Source organism: Pyxicephalus adspersus, chromosome 8 (assembly GCF_032062135.1).
Source record: "Pyxicephalus adspersus chromosome 8, UCB_Pads_2.0, whole genome shotgun sequence".
In the NCBI taxonomy this organism is placed as follows: Eukaryota; Metazoa; Chordata; class Amphibia; order Anura; family Pyxicephalidae; genus Pyxicephalus; species Pyxicephalus adspersus.
Genome location: NC_092865.1, coordinates 64,125,568 through 64,143,613, shown reverse-complemented (window position 1 = coordinate 64,143,613; position 18,046 = coordinate 64,125,568). Strand labels below are relative to the sequence as shown.

The following is an 18,046-nucleotide window of genomic DNA, read 5'->3' as shown; positions in this document are numbered from 1 at the left end:
AGGGGTGGTTGCAGAAGAAATCTTAAGAGCTGATCTGATCTGTAGCATCTTGTAACTCTTTAATGACCGAGAAACTTTGCAGCAGTTTTTTTTTGCCTATCAAAGCACAGCTTGCTCCAGAAATTAATGAATGTCTAGTCTCCATAAAGTTTTTTTTTGTGATTAATAACAGTGAGGGTTTTATACAGTAACTGACACCATGCTGCCTAATAATATGTTGAGACAAACATCTGTCCTAATTGCATTTAATAAAATAATGTACCTGTTCCCACTTACATACAAATTCAACTTAAGAACAAACCTACAGTCCATATCTCCATATGTAACCCGGGGAGTACCTGTAGTCAGTTACTTAATATTTAGTTTTTATCTTCTTTACAAATCATTTTTGTATGTTATTGTGGATTTAAAAACTGTTGTATCTAATAATTCAAGGTTTTTAACGGATACGAATTGTGGTATAAATACTTTGTAAAAAAGTAAAAGTATTTGTTTTTTTTGGTGCCTTAGGGGTGCATATTACAATCCTATTTATTCATTGTCTCAAGGCACCATTGTTTGTACACTGCATCTAGCTGAGCTCAGCCCCAAGCACAGAGCATAGGTAATGACCAAGAGAGCTGGAAGAAAGCAGGAAGAAACTAGTCAGCTCTTCCAGGTAATTGCTTCCCTTACTAGGGACAAAGGTCTTATCTAAAGTGATTATGGGGAGACAAAAACATTGCTTACATGGAGATTATTGCTGTATTAAGCTGCCTACAGATGTGAAATTTCTATTACTGGAAACAATCTTTGGCAATTGTTTCCAGTGACAGTAGAACAAAAGAGAGTAGTAAGCCCAGTGCTGTTTAGTTCTATGGAGAAGGGGGGAGCAATGGGAAGGCAACCGCTGCACCCTCCTCCATAGGAAATTATAGCTGTCCCCAGTCGGTCGAATGGCAATCCACAGCAGATTACTAAACAACATTGGAGGACCGCTGTGAGGTCTCAGAATCTTAACATTACACTCTCTTGAGTGGGGAAACAGAGTAAACTTAAACAGCAGCATATATATACTTCTCCCTGATTTGTCTTTCTGAAAACAATGATTGCTTGCCAAAATGGAAGCCCCAAATCAGAGTCTTAAAGGACATTTTTATCTCTAGTATGTAGACCCGTGAAGCCCACCCTCAATGTCCCTCTGTCTCCCTTCCCGTTTGCCCTCTCTTGAGTGTTTTCACATACTCACTTCAACGGTCATATATCCTAAAGGTATGGATGCTAAATAATCAATAATTAAAAACTAAAATAAACTAGGGGTAAAATGGAGTTGCTACATTGAGCATTCAGACCAGCATGAGTGATTGCTATGGGGGCTCCATCAGCTCCACATTTTCTTGGCTGATTAGTATAGGCTGGTTTCTTATGTTTTCTTTGCTCCAGGTTGTTGGATTTAGCCCTGTCATTGACATTTCTCCACAAAGTTTTTCAGGAAGACCAATAAAGTTAGTAACATAAAAAACAAAGAGACACTGGTTCCTTTTATCACCTTTATTGATACATGTGACTACCCTTACACAGGCAACTTGCTACACACAGCCTTGTATTAATATAATTAACACTTTCCATTCACTAGACAAACCATTATAAGAAGCGCCACTCTTGCTGATGGAGACCACTTCTGCTGATCTGTGTAAAGGTTACTTGGCAAGAGTACGTGCATATAACATGTAACTGAAGAACACTTTGCCACTAAAAAGTAATGCACATAAACATAATAATAATAATTATAATAATACAGTACTTTATGAAATCAGTTCAAATAAATACCCACATACAGATGAAATTATTTGCCGTAACAATATTTTTAAGGATCAATACTGTAAAAGATGAGAATATAAAATCCCAACAACTAGAATTTAAACTGTTTTTCCAGCAAACAGAAATCTTTTTTTTTCCCCCCTCCTAATACGCGATTAGAATTTTACGTCATCTTACAACAATGACGTTCTTGTAGTGAGTACCAATTTAAAACAATTGCTCCGGCCTCAACAAACGGCCGCCTATCCTCCAGGCGGGGCTTGTTGATGCACTATCAGTTTCTGTTTCCTGCAAACAACAGAGCTTACATACAACATGCAAAGAGCAAAAGATCAACGTGTTGTTCGTCACATTTGCCAGCAATAGAATGTCAAGGCCCCGTCCACCGATGTGGAAAAAAGAGAGAGTCCGCAGGTCCCACCCTTTGGTGGACAGCCACCACAAATGTTTAAGTAATACATCTTGAGTTAATATTAATTAAAAAAAAATCAAAGCCATTAGTTTTGGTTTGCAATCTTTATTTTCCTTAATCCCTGAATTCGCAAGGATCTGCACTTAAAAAAGATTCACTGACCAACGGAATTTTTTACAATTTTTTTCCCGTAACTATATACTACCTAAATTTCCTAAAAATATGCGAGATGGCGTGTTATTGTTAATGATTCCTTTGCACTTATTGCTCCGCATGATTTCAAAACATTTTTTAATCCTTTCCTCGGTCTAAGTCTAAAATTCCCTCTTCTGTAATATAAAAGGCACTACTGGTATCCATAACAAAGGCTTACAAACACTTGTAATTGAGTTGAGAATTTAAAACTTTCTAGGTGTACCATAATTTGGCACGATAATAAAGAAATCAAAAAACAAACAATTCCAATTTGGAATTAGAAAATCGGTACAGTTGTATAAAATTCTGTTCATCAGCAATTCTTAAATGTCCTAAAAACCAGGATAATCTGACATTTTAGGTAATACTACTTATTAAACTTTTATTGTTTCTTTTCAAGTGCCTTTTACTGTTTTAACCAAAGAAGTCAAGTTTTTTCCTTGTTACATTAAGCTATTCCTAAGAATAATAATATAGTATGAAAATCTCAGAATTTTCAGACCCTGGATTTTTTTTTTGTAATGAACATGGCAGTCAAAACCAGTAATTTTAACACAACAAAAATATTATAGTGAAAGAAGCTATAATAAGACAGAACATATATAATTATATATATATTAACAACAAGGAGTGTTTAAACAAAACAAGAAAAAACACCAAAAACAAGAAGAAGGTCAATTCCCTGCAACATGCCGATAGTGAAATCAACAAGCACAAGCATTAATACTACCCAGAGAAAAAAATGTTGCAGTATAAATGGAACCGCGACATGTTCTATAACAGGACTATGTAAAATATAAGAAACAAAATTTATTAAAATATAAAAAGTGCACAGGTTTAATATTCTCATTAAAAGTTATAGTTAAAAAGAAAAAAAATTCCCTATGTGACTAATATGAGCACAGAGACAGCTGAGTGTTTGTTTAACACTTGAGCATTTTTTTCTTTCCCCCAGCAGCACTTCATGGTAAAGCTTTTAATTTATTGAGAGTATACCAAGAAAAAAAATTAAATAGTGGGAAGCAGAGCTTACTTTAAAACCTAATGTAAAGGAGGGTGCAGTAGTTTCTTGTCTTTTTAATTTTTGTGCCATTGGCTCTAACTGTCAAGGGTAAGTTGGACTGGATCTACATGCATTTCAATGCATCGGTCCACACGTTCTTCTCCGGGGATCTAGTCTACAACTGGAAAAACATAAAATAAAAATTAGATAGGTAGCAGTATAAATGGTGACTCAATGAAAAGAAGCTTTACGGGGTGAGTTAGTCTGAAAAGAGCCAAGACCGGGCAGTGGTTAGTCGTCAGGCTGTGCTTTCAGCCATTAGCCCAGATGGTAGGTGCCTGTTGGTAGATTACTTTTGTGTAAAAAAAGCTGCCATCTGCTATGGCATTTGAGCAAAACTGTAAGCACAGTAAGTAAGGGAAAGCTTTAGATCTCCATGCAGGGGGCAAGCAATGTGATGCCACTGGTGGCACATGGTGCCCACTAATAGTTGGAACTGCAACAGACTGCAAAGCTTCACAGGTGTAAAAGCTTTAATCCATGCAGGGGAAAGGAAAGACAAAGAATGCCTTATACAACTGTAAGTCAAAAAAATTATTCATTAAATTGGTTAATAATAATAATAAAAAAAATACTTTTCCGTATTAAAATGAAAGAAATCTTTAACCATTAAACATAAAAGAAAAACGATTTTCACAGTGCTGGAATATTTAGATCAATATAAACATTTCTATTGGTTAGCTGGCTACAATCAGATTTACTTTCCATGAAAACATTATCTTCCTTTCTGAAGTTATTTTTAATATTATTACTACCACAGAAAGCAAAATAGGAGAATTGTCAGGACAGAGAATCCGGATTGTAGCTAATTATCCCCGAAGACAACAGTAGGAAACTAAGAGCAGATGTGCTTGTGCTGAATGTATGCTGTAGAATACAACTTTATATAAGCAAGAGCAATCACCTACATGCAACTCTAACCTCTTTTATATAATAAAAAAAAAACCCTTTGCACAAACTCTTAGTAATATGTGTTATGTCCTATTGTAAAAATTGATTTTATTGATTTTTTTTACCCCAATTGTTGAGTTTGCTATTAGTGCACATACTAGCTAAAATACAAATGTCTTACGTGCAGATTCAGCTTTTGCTGCTTGGAATGATTAAAACAAAACAAAAAGTGCTCTGTGACTTTCCCACACACTTTTAACATCGGCTTTTCAGTAGCCAAGCAAACGTGATGTCTGATACACAATGTTAGTGGGCAAAAACTGCAATCCTGTTAGCATGCTTCTATTTGATCATCTTCCACTCAGAAAGCTGGCAGCAAGCTCACGATTACCTTCCAGTAACAACGAGGGCTTGTCCTGACTACTTAGTGGCAGAGTTCCTGGACGCAGGAAGCAGGGTGCTGATTATCTATAAGGAATGGCAGTGATAGGGAATGAAGCATTGCCAGGGTCAATGGATATAAAAAAAAGAATTAGAAGGCAGACAGAAAGATTGGGCTGGGAGTGTTATAGACACAACGAGGAGGAACAGAACCCATTCTTGCCCTAGGAAGCTATAAATATACAAAATTACTATGAAAATTACAGAATGAACAGGGCTTTACAATAGTATTTAAAACAGGCACTTTATTTTATTTTAATTAACACCTTTTTGCCTTTAATACCTTCCCATCAAAACATCAGCCTTCTTTTTTTGTACTGGCACAATTTCAGAACAATACGTTTATTTTTTTTTTCTTATATTGGAACTGAAGTTTCAAATGTACAGTTCCAATTGGAACTTCATGGTTGTAAATTTATGTGGTGACCCCTAGGGGGCAGTATATCTCTACTGTAGAGCCCTGTTGCACTGTGTGCTTGCATAAGTAAAGCCTGTTTGTTAAAACAAACTCAACTGTATTCTATGATAATATAGAATAATAATAATATTAATAGTAATATGCAGAAGTAACTGGCTTTTAACTCTGCCATTAATTTTTATTAATATTAGCTTGCCGTGTTGGACACTTCCAGATGCTGTTGATACAGCGGAGGTGTACTACAGCAATATTCAGGTTTTTGGTCTCTTCTCCACATAAAGGAGTAGAATCAAGTATTTCTTGAAGCCTGTGCTAATATTTGGATACTGCCAGTCTCTTAATACTAATATCAGCAATGAAAGTAAATCATAAACTGGATAATGAAAGGCTTATTTAATATGAACCGGCAAATGGCCATGATGGCATAAAGAGTGGCAAGCAAGCAGGTTCCAAATTAGTGAAGTGTATTTGGCTGTTGTCATTTGCCAAGTGCTTTACTAAAAAAGCCAATTCCTAAAATTGCATCCTACTCTATCTGTACTACAGGGTTAACAGTTGTATAGTGTAGCTTGGCTTGTAGTTTGGCCAATGTGATTTACTTTTAAGAGAACATAGCTAAAATGTAAAGTGATTGCAAAGTGATAAAGAACTAAAAGACCTCCTATTTCATATCAAATATCCCATTATCCTTTACAAGGCTTTTATACTTAACAGCTATTCTGGACTTCTAAATATAACATTGCTATCACCTTAAGCAGAGGCCTATTATTTGTGCTATGCAAGATACAAAGATCGACGCATGCGATACAACAGGTTACCGGCCTTTATGGACCTGGTAGAACCCAAGATCAGAGAACTGACACTTCACTGAAGCTTTTAATCACTGATACTTTTCATACCACAGAGATTGGTTAGAATTCTGCAGAAATGGTGGGCTTCATGAATCCAATCTGAAAAGGTCACCGTGGTTCGGTTCTGATTTCAGGCACATTTATACACGAGTTCCAAGTGTTTTTAGATGCTAAAACAGAACTCTATGTATTCATTTAGAGCCCACCTGTGTTAAGAATCCATCACAAAGTTATTTTCAAAATGACAGCTTTCTAATTTCAGGCACAATTTAGGGTTAGGACCCAGATGTCCCCTCAATGTAGAAGACATTTTGCCAGGCCGAAGCAGTGATTATGGCTTCAGTTTAGTATCTGTTCCCACAAAGCAAATACACGCTTTACAAGTTAACCTTGGAGGTGCTGCTCTGACACTTTTCCTTGTTAACTTGTTGCAAGACCCCCCCCCCCCCATATACAAATGTTAGTTATAATCAAGCTCAGCTTAAATATGGCATTTGCATACATAGGTAAACAATGAACCAGCACGAGTTAGGTGGCTGCAGTATTGTAGCGACTTCATGCGGACTATCCAAGCAGGGAAAAATATAAAGTCATGCTTCCTTCTAGTCACAACAGATCTTATACTTTTCACTGCAAAACACCTGGTTGTTGAGGACGGACCCTTCAGACTTGTCCGCACATGAGCGAACGTGACTTACACTGGGGTTACTGGTTTTGTTTTTGGACGTAGATTTAGTGCGCACACGCTTGGCTTGCTCGTGGTCAAGCTCCAGGTGCTCCAAGCGTTGGGTCAGTGCCAGCTTCTGCTGAATGGCCATACGAAGCAGTGAGTTCAAAGTCTTCTTCTCATCTTCTGCCGCTGCCAGCTGCCTCTGCATTTCATCAAGTTGTGTGACGTACTCATCACATCTGAAAAGCAAAATAAAAAAACACAAATGTTAATTATAATGCAGAACTGACCTATCGGAGCAATACAGAGAAAGCTGGTAAGCAAATAAAAACCATTGCTGGCTTTAACATTCATCACACACAGCTTCCAAGGTAGCAAAAAGTCAGCAAAAAGTTCAAGCTCTTGTCCCGCCACAAAAATTTAAAATCATGAAATTCAACCCCTGCACACTGAAAAGGTGTCAGCATGCCTCCATGAAAGTATTTGGCCTTTCATCAGATACAGTGACAAGCCATATCATCATTTACAATAGGTCTTTGGTAGGTCTACCCCTGCAATGGGCAATGCCCCACTCTGCCAGCCAACGGCTCCATCTGCCATCTGCATTCATCACAAGGTATAAGGGTGAATACTTGCTCCGAGCAACAACAAAATTCACATCTCCGTCTGATATTTCGTTCCTCTTGCTCGGGTTTAGTCATAGAGGCACCTGACTACATGTTTGATGCATCAAATACCAGTTTACCCATTATGTGAACCTGCAATGTCAAGGCTTTGTCCCCCTGGCACTATCCAAGTCAGTTTGCCGAGGCAGATGCAGAAGGCTCTACAGCCACCATACACGCTAGGCATGTGAACTAACTGGTGTTCTAAAAGAGAAAGCAACAAGTTTAGGCTGGAGATGCACTTTTGTTTTAATGTGGTAAAGGTAAAAGAAAATAGAAGAATCTGTATGTACCCCTATTGGGTAGACTGTTTTACCTTCCTACCTATCCTATCAGACCTTTTACTTCCTATCAGCAAAGCAAAATTCTATTTTTTAGTTAGGAAGGTTAGAACTTCCTATAATGATTTTGTTTCTGTATGGATCTTCCAAAGACCAACCCTGAAGGGCATGAGGTAGAGCAAACCTTCTCAATGAAAATTGAAAACCAATGTGAGATAAAGCCAGCTCACCAGGTTCAAATCCACAAAAGCCATAAAAAGGTTCTAATGTTTTTGATATGCAGAAGTCACCTTTTTTAAGATATCTTTCATCTTGATGATAAGGACCTCAGTACACTTCTTAGATGTGAAACTAATTTTTCTTGGGTATATTAAGTTCAGTTGCTGGCCAACCACCTCTCCTATGTTGTTATTATTATTAATAATAATAAACAGGATTTATATAGAGCCAACATATTATGCAGCGCCGTACATTTAATAGGGGTTGCAAATGACAGACCGTGACACAGAAGGAGGAGAGGACCCTGCCCTGAAGATCTTACAATCTAAGAGGTGTTAGCAATGAGTCTGTGCAGTATGGTTTGAGATTGTTAAAAAAAATATTAAAAAACAGAAATCCATAACAGAAAAAAGCTGGATTGGAATCAAGCCAAAATAAAATCTGATAGGGCAGCTCCTTTGTACCCGAAAGCTTATTTTATCTTGTGGTAATCCCACATGCAACATCACTATGAAAAGTATTATGTGCCATAGTGCTTGACACATAAGAGTAATTATTCCAGATCAGGCGGTGGAAATATTTTTCAATCAGTAAAGTTAGGTGACCTGAATCTGACACTCTGAGTCCCCGGGGACCCCTATCTATTTATACCAAATCTTTCAGCTTTTCCAAAGTGTAATTACAATATGACATCCCCCAGGAGCCGGCTTCATGGATTAATGGTTCCCGCTGTGCCCACACTGCCTCAGGTACTCTGTAGTCTCTTTGGTACAGAAAGAGCACAGACTAATTGGTGTATTTATTTCATGTTACCAAACTGAGGAATCATTTACACGCTGTGGGTGGAAGACAAGTGTGGCTTCATGCATGGTAGTCTCTGAAATAAAGGCCGACGACATGAACTCAAACTTATAATTTAAAACATGGGCATTGCTTGCAACTTTGCTACAGGAGGCTTTTTAGCCAATTGTGGACTATAGAAACCAAAATTATCAACCTTTTCGTTCTTCCATGATTCTAACCTTGTTGCTGTGGGTCAGGATTCTCATTGTGAGAACATTTCTTACACAAAAAACTTTCTGTCCACTCTCAAGCCGCCAAAATCTACCACTTTTCAGTGATAGGCCAGATATGTGGAATAGGAGCAGTTGCTATAGGTAAAAACACTGTGTCAGTCTGCAATAAAACTATATTAAAGGGGTGTTCAAAGAAGTGTGGGTTCCGACATTTCCTCTATCTGGATTACCACTTCTCTACTATCTAAAATTTAAAAAATGAGTTTGGGCTTTACACAAACTGGTAAATTATGTAAACTGCCATTGCTGAAATCTATGATTGTGTTATTTTGTCTTCATTAACATCACTACCATACCTAAAACAAGCATACAGCCAATAATCTAAGCTCCTGGGATGCCTATTCATTCTTGATCAGAAAGTATTACAAATAAAAGATCAGAACATCTACCAGGTAATATGTTTTTTTTGGAACCAGGTCAGAAATGGCAGCATACATACATAATAGCACTCAACAGTTTTTCAAACTACAGTACAAGAGATCGGAGTTTATTAAGTAGTAGTATAGCACTGCATTTATCAGAACAGCCGAATGCATATATAGAGTGATACTGCTCCTGGTGAATGCCATTTGAAAAAGGCAGAGGATTGTATCCTGATGCAAGTGTGTGGACCTGAACTCAAAGAGTAAAAATGAACTGTGTCATGGGAAACATCTAGGCATTTTACCTGTGCCTAATAAGTACAAGTACCTTTAAATTGTCATTTTGGTTATGAATCCCTCCTGAAAAAAGCTGTGTTCTTTCTGGAATCAGAGTATGTCTAGTTGGTCCTTCATCCCTGTAGCTGAAGTGTATATAGATAATGCTGCCTGCATCTGCTATAGTCTCATGAAAATATAAAGAGACATTTGTTGATATCACTGCTTACCTGGATCAATGTTTTGCTTACTGGAGAGAAAGCTGCATCTAAAGACTTTAAATGCAAGGAGCTCTTGGCTTTGATGTAATCCAATCTGCACTTAAACAAAATAATTTTTACCATTTTGAAAATTTAATATCGAGCCTATACATTTGTTAAATCTAAAGTGGTTTTATAGTCATTACTGCTACCTTCCCCAATTACAGGTGTACATTAAACTTTAAAGGCAGATCAGTAAGTTTCCAATATATTACATGGCAAGGTTTTACAACTAAGATTCAACCTGTAAAGTCAATGTGAACTTCTCCTGCAGCTGGCCAGTTTATATCCGCTGCCCTGCTATAGCTGATTAATGTTCTGCACTGGAATGATCAGCACAGATAAGTACAAAGCTTAAAATTACTTTAATAAAGCTTTTGGCCTAATTAATGTTGTTTAGCAGGAAAGCTTGTAGCTGGCAGACACAGAATTCTGCACACGGTCTTCCTAAACTCCAGCACACATCCTTGATCCAGGAATCAAATGTAAATCAACTGTATGTGGTTGATTGTAGTGGTTTTTCCACTTCAGGAAAACTCTATAGACACAAACAGCACACCAGGGAAACCACCTGTGCCAACAGAAGTCCATAAGTTTCCATTGCTAGGCTCTGCTAAAAATGTTGATGCTGGGTTGTCATGCCCCTTTAATGGCTTTCATTGGTTGCATGTTTGTGCTAGGCCCGTGACCCACAAAATTTTAAAGGTGGATTGGGGAAACCTGTTCCTATCTGGATTGGCCTGATTTGCAGCACAGCATCTGCAAAAGTCAACCACTCCCACAGTCAACCACAAAGTCAATCTAACTTAACTCATATTTGTTTATTTGGACAGATCAGGGGTTACCAGCATAAAAACCAAACCACCCAAATGACACGTGACTGTCTGAAGAACAGATTTCTGACCCCGACCTTCTCACAGCATCTTTAAAAACAACAGATACCACATATATAGTTTATTGCATAAAACCCTTGCGCTGGGTAATGTAATGAATAATCTATTGGGTATATTCTTGATTTCTGCAATCAACTGAATGTTCTTGTTAATTTTTATATATGTGTTAACATCAAAGGGAAAGAAAACAATGTTGGCTGTAAGAGGTCATGTAAGAAAAATCTTGTCAGCAGAGAAAAGAAATACCCCTGTTCCTGCCTTTTGTTGGATAAAAAGGAAGTCGGAGTATGATTTATAATACATATTGTGAATTGTTCTCTGGGGCTTCACAACCTCGTTGAGATTTTTAGACTGTGGGAAACTCCCAGCACATTAAAGGCTGTTGACCCCACATCAAAGCACTGAATAGTTCTGTTTAGTTTTATATTGGTCAACAAGTGGTCAAATAGTTTTATATTGGTCAACAAGTTCCTTACTAAGAATAATTAGATTAGGGCACATCATATCCAATTTATCTCAAATTTTAAATAAAAGGGCAGCAATATGGTTGTGCAGTTGCAAGATACTATTTATTATGGCCTACAATCTAGATTGTCAGCATACTGGAACCTTAGGACATCAGATGTTTCTCTGTGTCACATACCTTGTGGCAAACATGGCTCGGAGAGAAGAGAATGTAGCAGCGTCCTCCTTGAGGGCCTTCAACTCGTTGCGCAGTTTCATCATGGTTTCGGTCACCATGGCTTTTTCATTCTCGTACTTGCTCTTCAAGTTGGCAAGTGCAACTTCTGCAGTCTGAAGAAAATAAAGCAAGAATTGGGTAAGCAGTCACAGCAGACATTTTTGTTAAGGAGTTGAGATGTTACCCACAGCATATAAACAGAGGGACCAGGGAACTTTCAATAAATGATGACACCATGAGAAGCTCATGACTAAGTGTAATATTACATGCTATAGCACTGGTCCTTCCACACAATTTATGAGGGCAAATATTTAAATTCAATCAAAAAAATGGCTTTATATTTTTTTATCATGATCAACTTATTCTATTATGATACTAAGAGTCCCCTGAATCTGTAACAGACCATGCAATATGCTCCCATTTTGAAATATATTTCTAAACAATTCTTCAGTTAAGCATGTTCCTCCAGGCCTAGTACCAGAGGTTTTAGCATTCCAATACTGTCTGCAACATTTTTTTTAAGGATTTGCAATGTTTTTAGCTTTTAAAGCACAAATAAACCAACTCACAGCCATTTAGTAAAATAGTATGCTGATCCCATGCTGGAAAGATGTTGCACCCCCACGAGGGATTGCTAGAAAGCTGTGACATGAGTGTGCAATAAAGAGATTACAACAGCTGATGTATTATTAGCAACCAGGATTAGCTGTCAGAAGATATCCTTTTAGATAGCAACCAACCAGGATAGTAGTGAAGTTTTAAGTTCCCAGCATAGTCAGACAGAACTTTTGTCATGCATGGAAAAAGAACCAGAATGATACGGGCACCCCAGTCTGTATGTTTAGGAGCAGCTGTACAGCAAGAAATAATATAAATTTATACCACTGTCTGGATAAAATACCAGTGGTTTGCCATCATACATTATACAATATACTGCACATGAAATCTTCTATAGCAAAGCATTTACATTTAAGCAGTATTCACAAATTTTCTGATTACAGGAACTCTATTTTACCTCTCTGGACAAAATAATGCAGCTTTTACTGACAGGATACCTCTAGCATACACTGCAAAAGGTACATGTGGAAGTAATTGGTAAATGTAGGGCTACGTACACATGTCAAATGATGATCAGCTAAGACAAGCACTACGGAAAATCTGATGAGTACAGCAATCGCCAGATGGCATTCATGGATCCATCAACATGTACTGTGTGTACGCAGCCTACCACTTAAAGGTAATGACCCCCATTCAAAGAGAACACAGTACTTTCCCTGAAAATGCTTTCATATTTTGTCATTTACCTTGCATATGGCATGATTCTCCTTAATGCAAAATAAAGACTTTTAAACAGTCCAGTGTAACAAAACAAATAAAAATTCCCCCAACTTCCATTACTGATGAAGGGGATTGGTGAGCTGCTAAAAACACCTTAGATCTGTGACTTTTATGGAGGCAAATAAAGAACAACTGGATCTGCTGAAAACATATGTGGAAAGCTTATCTTTTGATGAATTTTGTAACCAACTGATGACAACACTTTTTTAAAAACATAGAATCTTGAAAAAAGCTAACTAATAAACACTATGTTTTATTAATAAATGTTATATGCCATATAGTAACTTAGTATTTGAACACTTTGGAGATATAAACAGTTAAATTCTCCCCAGGATAGGACTGTCATGAGATTGCAGTCCTAATTCTTACAAAGAAAATCTGGAATATCCATCCATGTTCAGTGAAAGCATTGCAAACGAACAGAGCTGAATTAGAAAAGAATATATTGCTTTGATTTAATTTAAAATAAAAAAAGATTCAGCTGTTCCAGAGATTAATTGCAAATACACTTTCCAGTCTGCAATAATGAAACCTAACCTACTTTCTTTGGAGCATATCGCCCAATGAATAAATTATAATTTAAATAATAATTGCTTAAGCTCCATAGCGAATTGCTACTCACTTGTTTGTTGGCTTTCAATACGGTGCGCAGGGTAGCGATTTGCTCCCTCTTTGTGCTGAGCAAAGACTTCAGCTTCAAGATGTCTTCCATAAGGGTTTCTTTGTCCCTGTCCACTGCTGGTCCAAGCTCCTGGCTGGCCACCTGCTGTCGAGACAGCTCTGTGCTCCTGTCCACCGCAGCTTGTAAATGTTTGATCTGGTCACGGATTATGGCTATAAGGTTGTAAATGTTCATGGGTTCTTTTCTGTGGTCAGAAACAGGTGATGGGACTGGAGATACTGGAGAACCAGACTCACTTTGGCCATTTTCTGTGGTCAACAGACCTTTGGAAAGCAATATAGGTGACCTGCGCCCTTTACCCTCAGGACTGTTCCTGCCACCTTTTCCTTCCTTGTAGTAATCCAGCATGACCCTGTTAGGCGTTACATTGTTGCACATACAAACGTGGTGGTACAAGTTGGCCAACTCTTCGCTAAATGTGACAAGCTCATCCTGCGCCACTGTAAGACTTCCTTGTGTTTCACCTGCCACATCACTCACTTTCTTTAGTTCTTTCTCTAGTCTAACAACTTGGTCTCTATCTTGTCGTGTGGTCTTTTCTAGTTGGGAAATCTTTTCTGCCATAGACTGAGTTTCACTTTCAAATCTGTTCTTATCCTCATCGTACTTAATCTGACATTCTTCATACTTGGACTTTACAGTCTTGAGTTCCTCTTTCAGGTCATGGATTTCTGCCACAGCAAGTTTGTATTTGCATTCCAGAATCTCAGGGCCATTAATGTCAACCTCATAATAGTCCCCATCTTCATGGCTGTCTCTCTCTTTCTCATTGTCTAGGGCGGATTGACGCTCCTTGGTGGCATGGAGTTTGTTCATGGCATTCAGGTTCTCAGTAAGCCTGTTGACTTTGTCATTTTGCTCAGAAAGAGCTCCTTTGGTGTTTTCCAACAGTTTCTGGGACTCCTGAAGAGTAGACAAAAGACCAACTTTCTCTCTTTCAACCTAAAATATAATTTAGATTAAGATAAGATAGGAAAAAAAAAATAAAAGCTCAAAATGACTTTCTGTTGACAATTAAAATAAAGAAACTAATAAAGCTGGGTCCACATGGTTTAAAATGCTTTCACATTTTTAGATTTAAAAAATTTATATGAATAAAGTAATTTTATACTTTAACCAGTGGTGAGTTTTGAACTATTCATGTCTTATTGTGTATCAAATCAGTGATGTTTGGGGCCCACCAACTTATTGTTTTGTTGAGTTTGGATTTACAAATTATATATACTGGTAACTGGATATATTCATATATTTATTTCCAAATGTAGTGTGAGGCAAGTGTTATCTACGTAAAGAGAAATTCAGTAAACTCCTAACTCTAGGGAATAGCACGGACCATTTACCATTTCATTTTGGATGCTAGCCAAACCTCTTTTCATACCTGCATTAGCTGCTGTTTTAATTTCTGTATTTCAGAGATATTCAACTCGCTTAACAGATCAGAAACCAGACTTGGAGCAGGGTCATTCTTCTTGGGGGTGGACATCTTGTTGTCAGCATTCATTTTCATGACTCCATTATGCTCGAAACCGTTCATGGAATCATCATTGTTGGGCTCGGTGATCTCATCGCTGAACTTGAGTCCATCCAGGGAGAAGCTCAGATGGTTGTTGTACATGGAGTCATTGATGTTCATGTAATGGGACAGTTCTTTTCGTAGGTTGTTCTTCTGCTCACGTTCTGTCTTCAAAGTCTCCAGAGCTTCCTCCAACTGCCTTTCCGATATCTCTTTCAACCGAATGGCATCTTCCAGTTGGCTGTTCAGGAACTCCGTCTCCTCTTCTAATCTTTTGATTTCATGTTTAAGACCTTCAAATTCCACCTGGGGATAACAATATAGAAAATGAGAAATCTGCAACTGCATGTTTTTCAATAACCTCTTCAACAAACAAAAATTTTTCTTTAAAATATGTAAACCCAAAAACAAAAATGGAATTTACTACCGCTCACCAGTGCAGGTAAATGTGCTGGCCCCAATTTATTTTGTCTTCCTTCCTAATTCCCTTTTGTTATTTCTCCCAGTAACACACCTTCTTCTTTCCTAGTGTAACAACACGCATTCATTGTACTGTATCTATAGTGGAACAGTGCTTTCACACCATAAGCTGTTATCCCAATTTAGACAACAAAATGGCTTTCCCTCTCTATATCAACAAAATTTAGGAAGACGGTGCCCTGTAGTTCAAAGAAGAAAGCTGAGAAGGCTGAAACCATTGATATTTCAGTTCAGTCAAGTGTAAAGCAAGTGACAAGGACAGCGGACTTGGAGAAAATTAACTAAACTTGGGGGGGCGGGGGGGGGGGGGGGGCGCCACCAAATTGGAGGACTTGCAATAAATATATATTTTTTTAGTTTAGTTTAGTTACCCCTTAAGACACAATCTTAGTAATGTTACAGCTATTTTAGAAGGTAAACAACATACTAACTTTTCCATTTCACATGTAGCTTTCACCAACACAAACAATGCATGTTATATTTGGGAGCTCAACCAATATGTTCGTCAGTAAAGTACATAACATTTCTATTGTCTACAGTAGGATTTTTAGTACCCCAGATTGTGTGTAAGTACTATAATGGTCACTGTAAACATTACACATTTGCTCTGCACATTTTGCAAATAAACCTTTATCATCTCTATGTGTTGTCATGATGGAGGATGTTAGAGGGTGATGCTGAGTTGTGCCCAAAGAAGATGCAGCCATAAAGGCAAGTTGGGACAAATATAAGGACATAGTAAAGATTCCATGGGGTGTAAACAAAATATAAGAAGGGAAATTCAATGAGCAAATTAGGTTAATCAGTGCATTTAAACAGTGTATAGAAGAAAAATGGTGGACAGAATACCCGTTTTATGGGCCAAACGTACTTGCAAAGTGGATTATATGTCATTTTTCTGCTCATCTCACAAATTCAACCTGTGAGATAATAATTGTGTACTATTACATGAAACATAAGCAGGGGGAAAAACAGAGGCTAGCGTACATTTCCTAGCATCCTTGCATTACAGTAGAAAAATGGGTCTTCTAAAGCACCCCACGTTTGGTTACAAAAAGTAGGTGGTGAGCAAGCACCTAAGTATATTATTCAGGTATGAGACACCTGATGTACCCACCTGGTTTTGCTTGAGAACAGACACTTGTTTCTGCAGGGATATGTTCTCCTCTTCCAACTCTGTGTAATCCTGGAGCAACCGTGCTTCACGGAACTTATACTCCTTGATATCATCGCGAAGGCGAGCCCGCTGCACTTCCACATTCTGATTCAGCTGGAGAAAAAAATGTAAGATGTTAAAGCAATAGAACACAGAATTTATATCTCAATTGACCAGAAACACGATTTCTATACCTTATTGTTAAAATTACCACTATAGAGTTTTTATAATACATAAATGACAAATTTAAATTATAAAAGAGTAAGCAACAAAAATATTTGTGGGTGAATAGTACAATAACCATGTAGAGTTTTTACTTTTTGAACATATACTACATATTTTATGCAAGGAAGAAGATTTCTCATCTATTCAAACTTGAAATATAAAGTAATAAGGATTCTTTTCATAAAAGCAGACATAAGGGTAATGCACATTGTCAGATATCAAATTGTTGCAGCTGCTTGGCCCATCAAAATATATTCAATGTGCAAATATTAGAAATGAAGTAAATAAATGATGCATTTCCTTTTCCTTACACATAACCATTATATGAAATGTATAATTTCATGAACAGGAATTATTCAGCAGATTAGCCGAGCAGGGACACAGAAATCCCATTATTAAATACAGCCGCATAGTTCCTGTGATGTTTGCTGCATTCCTTTCCAATTGTCGCATGAACTGAAAATAACTAAACGAACGTTATTCAAGTGACGGGCTAGAATACAAACAATTTTCACATGTTATCAGCCATACCATTCAAACGACCTGCCTAATATTATTTCTGCCCCATTTGTATCACCAAAACAGCTCCCTTTGAGGCATGGACTTTCGAGGACCTCTGAAGGTATCCTGTGCACCAAGATATTAGTGGCAGATCACACCACCTCCCCTGGCCTGCCTTCTCTTCCTATTCCATCCTTTTCCCCACGTAAACAACAAATATACCCGGACAATCACACAATCTAAAAAAAAGTGATTGTTCAAAGCACCCTACCTTCTTCTATGGTCCCATTCTGCCCCCCATATGACCACTATGGCAGAGGGGGGTCAGCAAGAGACCTTTGTTTGGTCTGTGGTTATGCAGAAAGCTATGAAAAGATGTACTGTGCGTTTTGACACTTTCTCTCATGGTCAGCATGGTTTTACAAGAATTTGTACTACAATGACAATTCTGTGGGATCAGACCGAACAAGCTAAGCCAACACCCCGAAACTACGCATAGACTTCATGGCAAGAAAACACAAACGTGTGAGAAATTGTGCATGTATTGCCCCAATCTACAACTAAGACAAATCCAGGTACTTATTTTAAAGCTTAAGCAACTAGCTAAAGAATTCATATTTTTAATAATTAATGCAAGTTCCGGTCTAAAAACATCAGCAGCTCCCGATTTTTATCCTCACGTTACTTTTATTAGCA

General features: G+C 37.7%; 1 protein-coding gene across 5 annotated transcripts in view; it reads right to left on the bottom strand.

Annotated features, from left to right (window-relative positions):
- Positions 1-1,515: 1,515 nt before the first annotated feature.
- The window catches only part of BICD2 (BICD cargo adaptor 2), a 66,761-nt gene continuing 50,230 nt past the window's right edge, over positions 1,516-18,046 (bottom strand). The window contains exons 3-9 of one of the 5 annotated variants that reach the window (XM_072420959.1): positions 16,586-16,738; positions 14,854-15,294; positions 13,416-14,417; positions 11,417-11,568; positions 6,770-6,980; positions 4,753-4,829; positions 1,516-3,591 (exon numbers count right to left, since the gene is read on the bottom strand). In XM_072420959.1, coding sequence (XP_072277060.1) covers positions 4,782-4,829; positions 6,770-6,980; positions 11,417-11,568; positions 13,416-14,417; positions 14,854-15,294; positions 16,586-16,738 — 2,007 coding nt within the window. In that variant the 3' untranslated portion in view covers positions 1,516-3,591; positions 4,753-4,781. Of the gene's footprint in view, positions 6,981-11,416; positions 11,569-13,415; positions 14,418-14,853; positions 15,295-16,585; positions 16,739-18,046 lie in introns of all 5 variants that reach the window. The other 4 variants (XR_011922012.1, XM_072420958.1, XM_072420960.1 and 1 more) reach the window with 4 other exon arrangements.